The sequence below is a fragment of the Zonotrichia leucophrys genome, chromosome 17 (genome assembly GCF_028769735.1).
Source record: "Zonotrichia leucophrys gambelii isolate GWCS_2022_RI chromosome 17, RI_Zleu_2.0, whole genome shotgun sequence".
NCBI lineage: Eukaryota > Metazoa > Chordata > Aves > Passeriformes > Passerellidae > Zonotrichia > Zonotrichia leucophrys.
In genome coordinates this window covers 1755022-1767385 of record NC_088186.1, presented here as the reverse complement: position 1 = coordinate 1767385, position 12364 = coordinate 1755022, and the positions used below count along the sequence as shown (strand labels likewise).

At 50.6% G+C, this 12364-nt stretch overlaps 1 protein-coding gene across 5 annotated transcripts in view; it reads right to left on the bottom strand.

The window, feature by feature from the left end:
• Positions 1 to 9288: 9288 nt before the first annotated feature.
• TTLL11 (tubulin tyrosine ligase like 11) overlaps positions 9289 to 12364 on the bottom strand; it is a 51486-nt gene continuing 48410 nt past the window's right edge. For all 5 annotated transcript variants that reach the window (XM_064727902.1, XM_064727901.1, XM_064727903.1 and 2 more), the window contains one exon: positions 9289 to 12363. In XM_064727902.1, the coding sequence (XP_064583972.1) occupies positions 12062 to 12363 (302 nt within the window). In that variant the 3' untranslated portion in view covers positions 9289 to 12061. The remainder of the gene's footprint in view (position 12364) is intronic.

Sequence of the window (12364 nt, the reverse complement as noted above, 5' to 3'; positions counted from 1 at the left end):
GCTTGGTCCCTGAGCTGTGATTGAGGGACAGGGGCTGGATTTGCTGGTGCCTGTTGCGGTAGAGGGGGAGCGAGGGGGCTACGTGGAGTGGCAGCTTCCTGCTTGATCAAGGGTTCATTGTGGGGATGGAATGCTCTGTGCTGAGAGTTTTACTGTTTCTGGGGAGAAAAACAGACAAAGAAACAAGAAAAAGCCCTGAAGAACCATGAAGATCGGTAATTGTATTTCTTTTCTTTCACAGTATGCATTAGAAAAAAAAAGATCCCATTTTCTGGAATACTGTCCTCTTTAAATTGGGAATGAGCACTGCATGGAAATTAACCGGCTTGAAGAATGTAAAACATGGTCATAAGGGAGTAACCACCAAGAACAGCAGCCACCACCGAAAGGCCCCTTGTCAGGAGCACTGTGCAGGCATAAGCCAGGATTAGACTTTCCCAGCTCCGGCACAGACACGCTGAGCTCAGCTGGGCGCCCCTTCAGGGGGGCTGTGCCGCTGACCTGCCGCCACGGGGTGCTCGTGGGTTTGTGCTTCTTGCAGTTAGCCCTTCACAAGTCCCACTCTCAGAGCAGGTCCCTCGTACCGAGAGCCGCAGGTTTCTCTGAGACACGGACAGTGTACAGTGTACAGGACATCTGCCTATGCTCCCTCTAAAGGTTAACACACTGCTCAACGCCTGTCCTAGCTCCTCCTGCCATGTGTAAATGTACAGCCCAAGGGACTAGGACGTTCCCTGAGCTCTGCTCTGCTTAGGTACCGTCTCCAGCCTCACACTTCCCAGGCTGCCTGAGCAGGACACTTTGCCAGTAAGCTCTGCATTGCCGTGCTGCCCCGCAGCCATAAGGCTCCTTAACAGCATTCTTCCTCATGCAATCGTTTGCAAAATTTAAGATGCTCTTTTTCCTACACGTTTTTCTGGCCCCTGGAAGCCCTGGGCCAAGCCCAGGAGGAGCGAACGTGTTGCACTGAGGTCTCCACACCCCGCCAGCACCTGCCGAGGGGTGCAGCACACAGCAGACCCCAAACGGAGCTCCTCAGAGCAATGTCATAACTCAGTACTTATGGCAAGTACAGTCACCTTTGAATTTTGGAGACTAGCACAGATGGCTTTGAAGAACCTCACAAATCCGACAAGGTTACAACTGGAGAAAGACCCAGACAGGTTAGGAATATACAGGGTACTGTGAACCGTTTGGTACATAGATTCACACCTGCCACTGTCTCAGAGTCAAATACATAAGAACCCTGCAAAAAAGACTATTTTAAATGCTTTTGCCCTAAGATGCCTGTTTAGAGCTGATTGTTTTGAATTCTAAGTATTTGTGTTGCGAGAGACTGGAGTTTTTCAAGACAGAAGTGACATAGAGGAATGGAAACGCTAACAGGGCATGGGGCGGGCGCCCCACCAGCGACGTTTCCATTCATACTTGGAAGTAATTTTGGGATGCAGTCAGTGCTCTCCGTAAGAGCTGGAAAAAGAAACACCCACAAGCCAATTGTTTAGTGCTGAAGCTAAGCACAGTACATCTTAATCTTCTCCTCAACCACAAGCCAAGGCACTGCTCCCTCCCCACCCTGATCTGTCACAAACTCCTGGTTGCCCTCAAACTTGCAAATTACTGAACACATTGCTCTGCTGAAATAGCAGGAATGCTTAAATCCTTCCACAGCCAGTTATTAAAATCTTAAAAGTTCCAGTGCCAACACTTTCTGGAGTTGATGCTTAGTTTCCAGAGCCAGTACAAAAAGAAATTTAAATCAGGATGAAGTCTCGTTACAGTAGAGATTCCCCCCTGTTTTTCCCTATTTCCTTTTTCTGCAACTGTCAACAACTGGACCTAACCATGACTCTCCCCTAAAAAGGTCTGGGGGCAGGTGTTCAGGCCCAGGCTCAGTTCTGTCCTTCAGTTTGTGTTTCTGTTATTTATAAGCTGTACATTTCTCTGTGTGTGTGCGTGTGTGAGTGCAGGAGCCCCGCGTGTTCCCTGCCATGGCCTCGGAGCTGGTACCTGGCATAGCAATACCTGGATCCCGAGAGGTGCTGCAGCACCAGAGCAAACCACACTGTCCCCAAGGTTTCGTGAGCGGCTCCATTTCCTTCCTGGTTCTTGCGCTTTCTACAGTGAGAGGCTGTTCTAGTGCAAACTCGTCAAAGTGTAAACAAAGCAAAAACACTCCAATTTTTATCTTAATACAAGTCTTAATATTTTTTTTGTAAATGTTCTCAGTGTTTACTGTACCGTATCTATCTCACTAACAGTTGTATATAGTAACTTACTCCTGGTGCTGCTTATTCGGTCGGGATTTGGCTGTATCTCACTGCTGTGTTGGAGAGGTGGGCTCGGGCTGCCAAATCCGGATCCAGACCCATGTTCTGATTCCAGCCTCCTCCCTCGGGGATCTGAGGGAAGGGAGCAAAGCCATGGATCCAGATTTGTGGTGGGCCCACCTCAAAGATTCTGTTTTTAGAGTTTTGATTTGGGGTTTTGTTAAACTGTAGCGAACGCTCCTGAAAAAATGAGCGGGTTTGTGTGAAGGGGGATGAAGGAGACTGAGCGGTATCCCAAGGTCTCTGTGGACTGTAAGTATCATCATCTGGAACAGGGATTGTGGCTTCAGTGTCAAAAGATGGGAGGGACCCCAGTCCTTCCCCATGCCAACTAATAATGCTACAGTGTAGTCACCAGCCCCTTCTGCACCAGTTTAAGCAAATCCTGCCGCCATCCAAAGAGTCCGGTGTCACTTTGCATTGTCATTTGAGTCTGGTTGGTTTTGTTTTCTGCTTTCGCAGCTGTAAAGCACTGATTGCACTGTGAGAACACGTGGAACCCTCTGGTCTGGGAGCCAGTCCCAGAGGTTGCTGCAAGGTTGCAGGACACAGGTTCTGCTACTATGAATACTCCTAAAGGGCAAAGGGACTTGCTGGACCTCAGTGAGGTGTCACAGGCTCTCCTAGGAAAGCAATCAGCAAGGAATCAATCATTCCCAAAGCTTAGATAGCTCATAAGCTTTTTCCTGTTCCTAATGTCCACACCCAGAGGTAACAGAAAATGTGCTGAGGTCTGTTCTGTGATGGACAAGGAGAGGATTTCCAGTCCCAGATGGCAGATGCATTGATGTGCTCAGCCAGGACAGCCACAGGCTGTGGCCCAGGGGTCTGATCTGAAAGGGGCTCATTTACCCAGCACTCCCAGGGCAGGGGGAGCAGCCCTGGGCCGAGGCCTTTCTGGCAGCAGCCTGTGACCAGTGGGTCCAGCAGCTCCCCCACAGTCCCTGCCCTGTCCCCCACACAGCTCTGCCTGGACAGTACAAAACAAAATCCAAAGGGAACACGTTCTGTGCCACTGTTCCTAGGTGGACACTCCGTCCTTCCCACCTGCAGTGGCTGCTGGGGTCACTTCCTCCCAAAGGTTTCTGTTCAAAGCAGTCCAGGCTGGCCAGGACTGGGAGCTGGTGTGGGGCAGAGCCACGGCCTCAGGGCCACCAGGAGCTCCCTTCAGTGGCCACAGGAAGGGACAGTCCCTGCCATCCCCAGCCTCTCCCTGAGCCTCAGGGCTGTTTCAGGGGAGACTGCTCAGCCAGAAGGCTCAGCCAGTGCCACCTGCCCTGCTCTGACCCCACACAGACAAACTGCTGCCTTCTCCTTCTCCCTTGGGGAAAATCACCCATGGAGGAGCAGGAGGACAAGAGCAGCATGACAACATGCAGCTCACGGGCTGTCCAAACCAAATCCAATCCTGAGGGCGTTGCACAACATGCAGAAACAACCATGCTTCTGAAAAGGGTGTCACATTCAAGCATTGACTTTCACAGATCACCTGAGCTGTGACATTGCTGTAAATGCCATGTGGCTCTGCATCAGCTTCCAGTACCCCAGAGTGCAGCCTCCATGTTCACATATTCCTTTATCATACATCACTGTGTCTTAAGATATACCTCTCTCTGTATATCTGCTTAGGCTGATACTTGTTCCTGATAAGCAGTCGCTATGTTTTATATCCTCTTATAAAGAAAAACAAATCTTTTTTTGTAAGTATGTTTAAAAAACAAAAATGCAAAGTGGAAGTGTTTGCTGAATCTCCTTCAGCTCCTTTTAAACTATGTAATAATGTACAGAGAAAGTTGTTGGTGTTCAAAGAAATGATGTGGCTGTGCAATTTATGTACATTTGCAATTAGAAATATTAAAGATTTATTTAGATATTTTACATAAGTGCTCCAGCACCTCTACTCAGTCATTTCCAGCTTTTAGAGCATCCTGGCACATGCCACATGCACACACAAACCTGTCTTATCTGCCTCCCCAAAGAGATCACTGAAATTTGCTCCCAGTAGAATTTTAGCCCTGACTCCACCACTTTCCCTTCACTTGCTTGGGGGGTGTGACAGCCAGGCCTGCTCCTGTCCCCACCAGTCCTTACAAACCACCCTTCTGCCTCCAGTAAAAGAAAACTTGGAGGAAAGTCATTAAAACCCTGGGCAGCATCAGCACCTCTGCCTCATTAACATAATCCTAATTAGCTCCTCCGGGAGAGGTGGAAGTCAGGCTGGCTGCATCGAAATGAGTGGGGATGTGGAGAGCACCTGTGGCTGTTCCTGTGCTCACAGGGCTGGAGCCGGGCTGGGCGCTGGGCTCCTCCTGTTCCTGTCAGGAACCGGCCCCTGCCCAGGGAGGGAAGCCAAAATCCTCTCCCAGGGCTCTGCCATCCCCCTCAACACAGTTGGTTTTGAAGGCTGAGAGAAAGAAAAATGCAGCCCTGGAAACACACAGAACCTCTGAGAACGCTGCAAGGAGGGATTAGTCAAAACCACCTTGACTTGAATAAAACCTCCTTAGCGGCTGTTGGGCTTCATTAGAGCAGAGCTGAATTCTCAGCCAAAACCACCCAGAACGTCTCTGTGCTCCTGACAGCTCTCAGCATCTGCGGCTCCACAGCCCGGCTGCAGCCGCTCCCGTGGGCCCCGGCAGACGGGCAGGGCTGGGAGAGGGAGACTGGAACTGCACATCAGCAGCCAGAGCAGCCGCGGGAGCACGGGGCTGGGAGGCCGAGGAGTGCAGATGTGTTTGCTTGAGGTTTTTAATCTGGAGAGTCATTTTAGCACAAGACTCATCAGCAATAATGATGTTCCAGTAATTGCACCCTTAAAGTACAGGGTTTGTTCTGAGTCCAGTGAGAGTCACCGGCCCATGAGCTGCTCCCGGTGCCAGGCAGCACCTCCAGCACAGCCCTGGCAGCACCCCCGGCAAGGCTGAGGTGCTCCCACCCCATTGTCCCAGCTAAATCCAGCAGCAACTGGCAGCAGGGAGATGTCAGAACTGGGCATCTTCAAAACACAGGAATCCTGCCCACCACAACTGAGGACAGTGACAGCCAGAGCAGTGGCCACTGACAGCTGAGGAAGGGCCAGCATTAAGCCAATACTTGCCAAGCTGGGGCTGCAGGAGCACAGAAGAGCCTGTTTGCTTTGTCAGTGGGAGGAAGGCAGGGAGGTGCAGAGATGAGGCTCGTACCTAGTGAGGGAAGGACAGGAACAGCTTGTGTTGGCTCCTCCAGTAACAGTCTCTGCTCTGCTCCTGACAAGCATCTTTCCCTCACAGCTTCCCAAGCCCTTCACAAGCAGTCAGCTCCCACTCCACTGCAGTGGGTGAACGTCAGCATCCTTATTTTCACAACAGGGACGTGCAGTAGGAGCACAACTTTCCCAAGGCCTCCCAAAAGCTACCAAAGCCAAACAGCTGATTTTCCTTCCGCCCCCACCACCTTCTGCGTGCAGCCATCCCACACACAGCAGCCCAGGCTCCTGAGCAAACATCCTCTGGAGAAGTAATTCAAAGCCAGGCAGTAAACAAACCTCCAAAGCCTTGGCCCCAGAGACGGGAGCGCAGCCGCTCCCTGCCGGAGAGTCAATAACGACAGGAGAGCAGAAAGGAAGGAGCTGGAAGAACAAGAGTCATTAGTGGAAACTTGTTGTTTGTGCTAATTAGATCATTATCTGGAAACTGCTATTGATGTTGCTATTTTAGCTCCTGCTGCTGTTCACAACTTCATTTTATCCATGTCTATTGACTGCCCACGCTCGTCCACATCCTGCAGAAAGGGCCGGCAGTGCCGCCCACAGCCAGCCAGGATGGAGATGGTTTGTGTCCCGTGCCAGGCAGCACCTCCTTCCCCACCCTCACCGCAGCACCTGCAGGGTCCTGAGACACTCAGGAAAAATGTTTCCCAGCTTGTCACAATGTGCCCTGTGCTATTATTGATCTTAGTCAGACAGTGGATCGTGTTACCTGGTTATTAAGTGAGAGGAAGAGAGAGGAGGATTTGGACACCTGTAGGATTTCTGCCATTTGCAACCTGACAGCCAGCACAGCCCCTCAGCACATAAATGACATTGATGCAGGCCCCATACATGATCAGCTTTCCCCATTGGTGGCATGAGCCATAATTGAATAACCTCAACCATTTGATTTTTGTGCTACATCATCAAGGAGTGAAGCCTGAATAACAGAGCTCCCAAGTTGACTGACTTTGATTTATTACAGTCACTAACTGTTCTTCCTCCTGAAAGCCACAGCCCATCCTCACCCCCTGAGTGAGAAGAGCTGTGTGCTGGGGGACCTGGGCTGATGGGAGGACAAACATGAGGCTCAGCAAACCACACACCAGGGAGCTAGTTTGCCCCCAAAACTCTCATTCTCCCTTTTTCCTCTTTGTTCACCAATGGATCTGAACCTGACCTGCAGAAGGGCTTTTGTATTTCCACTGATGAGGCAAAGGCAGAGGGAAAATTGCATCACATCACCACAACAGGCTTTCAATTTTGTCTTTTACTGCAATTTCATACCACTTTCACACTACACCTGCAGTAAACTCAGCAATGACACAAGTGAACCTAATTCTGCTATCAGAACTCCAAAAAAACATCGTCTCCCACAGAGGCAGTTGAGGCAGAGGGCAGGGGACATGGTGTGGGGGCCGTTCCTGAGCACACCGATGTGCCACATGCCCCCTGGCACTCAGGCTGGTGCCAACAGGCAGGCAGAGCACCGTGCCATCCCGCATCCCTTGCTGCCAGGAGCACTCACTCCCGCTCCCTGACACCGGCTGCATCTGGGGCAGGCTGAGGAACGGCAGTTCCGGGAGGCGTCAGCAGCTGGCGGAGGTGCGAGGCCAGGCTGCCCCCGGCCATGCCGCGGAGCCGCCCGCGCTCCTCGCTGAGCTCCGCTTAACACACTGCCACACCCCCCGGTGCACCGCGAATGGAAACGCGCTCCGATAAATCACCTCTAAGTTAAAAGCAGCCATTAGCTATTAGCAAACACCGCAGGCCTGTGGGCCAGGGTAATTCAATGTGATATGCTTGGGCATGCAAGGTAATAGGTTCCAGCTGAATACCATGTGATACAATCTCTTCAATGGGAGGTTAAATGAGGCTGAGACAGAGACCAGATGGATTTATCTGGGTAGCGCTGATGATTTTTTGTGTGTGTGCTTAAGGTGAAGTGAAGGTAAGTAAGGCAGAAATAATCAGAGAGAAAAGCACGAGCTGGGCTGCGTGCGGTTGGGAAGGGATAGCGGGAGCTCGGGACCTCACTCATCCTGCTGGAACAAACCAAGCGAGCTGGAGGATGCTCTCCAGGCAGTACAGATGGAAACAGCCAGAGAGAAATAAATACTTTATCAATTTCCCCTTATGGAGGAACAACCAGAGGGCAGAACGAGACAAGTGGAGCGTAGCTGGGCAGATGTAGACACCTCACTGCTATTTCAGCAGGAATTTGGAGCCCAAACACCATCTCTCGTCCACCCAGGACATCTGCAGCAGGCAAAGGGACAGAGCCAGCGTGCTCTCTCAGGCTGAGGGGTGGCTGCAGTGCCCGTCAGTGTGGCCAAAGGAGGGGCAGCTCCATGAGCAGAGTCAGTACCTGCGACAATCAAGTGCTCAGCTTTTGCTTGGAGCAGGTTGTTCTTGCTCAGGTGGCCACAAGGAGCTGTGGGACCCCTGCGAGGCACAGCCAGGTGTCTGCAGAGGCAGCAGAACCTCTGAGACAGCAGAGGAAATTCCTCCCTGGCAGGGTGGGCAGGCCCTGGCACCGGGTGCCCAGAGAAGCTGTGGCTGCCCCTGGATCCCTGGTAGTGCCCAAGGCCAGGCTGGACAGGGCTTGGAGAAACCTGGGATAGGGGAAAGTGTCCTTGCCCATGGCACAGAGTATGATGAGATTCCCCCACACCGAGCTATGCCATGTAGTGCTCCCTGTTCCAGAAGGTTCCAATCAACCTCTGCAAGGACAGAGACGGGAGGTGGAACACAGCACAAAGCAAAGCACGTACCAGCTCCTTCACGCTCACCACCACCGGCACTGACAGGCCTCAGTCCAGCACAATGAGGGGAAACCCTGGACATTGCTACGGAAATACCCCACTTCACCCCGGGCGTGCACCGACAACCGCCAGGGCTCCACGGACCCGGCCGCCCCTTCCCACACGGCCCCGCCGCCAGGAAGGTTCTGGAAGCGCCGGGCTGTGCCCGCGCCCGGGATCCTCCCGGGGGCATTTTCCTGCGCAGGGCTCTCCCGGAAGCCCATGGGGCTCCATCGAGAGGATCTGACCGAGGAGTCACCCCACGGTTCTGCTCCGTGAAACCCAGGCCCCGGACCCCATCCCGTCCCTGCAGAAGGGCCGAGCAGAGCGGGGCTGGCCGGCCTTCATTTTCCGACAACCCCAGCACAGCCTTCGGGGACTCCCACATAAAAGTAGCACAGGAACCACGCCCCGGTCACCCCAAAATCCCCGCCTGACCGAGCACCCAGCCCAAGGAGGAGTGCACCTACCCCGCCAGGCTCGGGCTGGAGCGGGACGAGATCCCCTCCTCATCGCCGGGGCTCCGAACGCCGTCACCGTCCCGGGGCGGGGGCCGTGCCCTCCTGAGGGCACAGCCCGTACCCGGCAGGCCCTGCCCGCGCTGAGGGCACCCGCCGGGTACAGCTGCGCTGGGCTCTCCCAGCTGCTCATTAACTCTGTAATCAGCGAGCACCTGCCCCGCCCGTCCTTGTAAGGAAGGGGCCACAGGTGTGGGGTCTGTGCCCAGCTCCAGAACGCTCGGCAGGGACGGGGTGCGGGACAGGGGACAAGGAGTGTCCAGAGCAGATTGTAGGTGCCTTACCTGCAGCAGCCCGATGCAGAGTAAAAACAAATGCAACAAGGAACCACTGAGCCAGTCTGGGCACATTCAGGCTGCACAAAAGCCTGCAGGGAAGAGGGTTGAAATTCTGGACTCACTTGCCTCAAATTTTTGTTAGATGTTGTTTTATTCTGATTTCTACTCAAGGATATCAGACCCGGTGTGTCTGATAACAAGAAAGATTTCACTGGTATACAATATTCATATCATATATGCCATAAATAGAATCATGAGTGCAGTGCTGTGGTATTCTCTGAAGAGAACATATACAAAAGTGCTGTTAAAAATCCAATGCCTTTCCTGTATTGTTTCTGTAGCTAGAGAGGTACCTCAGGATTAACAGATTATCAGTGCATTAGCATTCATATCCTGGATAAAGTGTCTCTGGTCATTTGCATGGGCACAGACTGGTAACTTGAAGGCTCTGTGCAATTGGATGCTAAATAATATTCAGAGGAAATTGAATTAGACAGGAGGGAAGAGAAATGTGACTGCCATTAAATCTCTAAAGTACATTCCTGGTTTATTCCCTTCCCCCCCCCGAGAATAATATAGCATTCAATTTTCCAATTATATAAATACATGAACAGTGGATTACTAGAGGCAGATAATTGAATATTTTGACTATTCTACAAGGGACCTTTCATATTTGAAGTGGGAGATGAATAGAGCATGCAGCATCAGCCTGTGGATGCACGAGCTATAAAAACCTCTATTAGATCCAGAGAGTATAAAGGTCTCCCATAGAGAGAGAGATCTTATCAGTGTTCAATATACAATAGTTAATTTATTCCACTGATATCAGGGTGAGCTCTACAATTGCAAAACCGGGATATTTCAGGCCACACATCGTAGTACTTCAAAGGTGCAGGGAAAGGCATTCGCAGTCATAGCATTTCAAATCCGACTCCTCTGTAACTCTGTCTTTACAGGACATCAATCATGAGATGAGAGGAACTGTAAGCTATTTTCCAGTAACACACTGCCAATCGCAAGACAAATGTCAGATGTCACAAAAGGAGAAGTAACCATTTTTCAACCTGTGAATGTCTTCAAATATATTACAATGAAAGTGTGAAAAAAATGACCCTTTCAGCTTCATTTGTTCTGACAGGTGCCAGACTTTGGAGTTCTGCATTTTATCTTCATACTGCAATAATCTTTATGACATTTGAACAAGGCTGAGGGCAGTGGCATTAGTTAGTCTACAATTGTCCTCTTATGTACAATACATAAAATTTCAAAGTCTGGCTGTGGAACTAAAAAAGATCATCTACTACTATTTTATTTGTGTTACAGAAAAAGGTAAGGAGAAGGGATGCCCACATCTGAGATTAACACATGCTGGGGACTAGTTTTGTGTGGGCTCAGCCTGACTCCTGCATTGCATTGCCATGCTGCTATTGCCAGTTGGGAAAAACACATGCTGCTTAAAACTGAAATCAGGAAAAAGCTCTACAAACATTCCCTGAAGTGAAAACTCACTTGATGCACCATGTGTGCATTTAGTCCCTGACTTGAAACAGGTGGACTCCCCCTCAGTGACATATTTTGGGGGCACCAGCCACTGGAACATTTTGACATGGAGCTCAGGGAATGTTCTCCAACCCAAAGCTCAGTGCCCATCTTACAGCTTTGCCACTTCTGATACCATGGAGGACACTAAAACATAAGCCAAGTCATTAACATTAAAAGAGCAGAACAAAGGAGGAAAATCAAGCTCAGATGTAGCCATTCATTATTGCAATAAAGAATTTCACTCAACACCCCTGAAGTTCCAAGTTATTCCTGTCCTTCCAGCCAGTCTCAAGTTCTGCTTAGCCCTCACAAGAAGTGTGAGATCATGGAAGTCATGGTTCATTTCCTGGATAATCAAACCCCTCTGTCCAATTCCAGCAGTACAGCCCAGCAGTTCTGACACAACATCCTTAGATCTAATTCGTACAGAGTCACACGGTTATTTAAGGAAAAAATTAAGAATATGAGCAAAGACACAAAGAAGATCTGCTCTAGATGTTACTGCAGGTCCCAAGAGGGTAACAAGCATGCAAAAGACAAAAAATTAGCAAACCTAGAATACAATTAGTTTAGGCTAAAGTCAGTGACAAGGTTGGTTCCACTGGAATTTAGATGACCTCTTAGGCCTTTACACTGTACAGCTTTCTGCAGAAGCAGTGCTGAATCCCTGAAGACAAAACCACCACTTGATTCACCAAATTTGACTTAAGAAAGTAAATCTCTTTCTGTGAATAAGTGTGAGCTTATTGGTTCTGTGGAAGCAAAAGGATAAATAGTTTTAGTTCTTCTTTAAAAAACTAACAGTACTTGTCATGGCAAAGACCTGTACAAAGAAGTAGAAGCCAAAATATTATTTCAGTGCTTTAAGACTGACTTTAAAAAATAAGTACATAGATATTGACCAAATCTGTATTTATTCCAACACCTACAGTCCAAGCCATGGAAAGAAGAGAGTCAAGGCCTGAAGTCTGACCACAAGTGCAGTTTCAGATTTCAGTTCTCCAGTCCGGTATTTGTGACTGCAGTTCCTTCCTTGGTTGCTGTGACATGTCCTGTGCACAAAAAGCAATGTAATTCCTCAGTCAGTGCAGGCAATCCCATGATGCTGGTTATCATCCCGTGTGGGTTGGTCCTTTTCCACACTCAGGATGAATGCAGTTTGTCACGGGATGTGCACAGTAAATCCCACAGAGAGGTGAGGAAATAGTCATTGCCAGAGTCATTATTTGAAAACGGGAGGTTGCAGTAGACTTTTTGAAAAGCATAAATAAAAAATACAGCTGAAAATAAATAATCGTCACTCTGAAATGGAGGGATTCCATCGCCAGTCTCTCCTCCAGCGGTACCCGTGCCTGGCCGGGGATTAACTGCCGGTCCTGTCGCGGCACATGAGCGCCCGTAGCTGGTGCGATGATTTCTGCAGCCGCAGCACCGGGGGGCCGTGGGGCCGGGCGGGGCCGGGGCCCGGCGCGGTGCCCGCCGCCCGCAGCGCCCCGCGGGGCTGGGCCAGCCCGCAGCCCCACACCAGGCGCTTCCCGTGCAGCGCGGCCAGGCGGCACTCGCACAGCTCCAGCAGCGACAGCACCTGCTTGTGCAGCGGCAGCGCCTTGTACTTCTTCTGGGCCAGGCAGAAGAAAGCTTCCACAAAGGCTTGCAGACACATTCC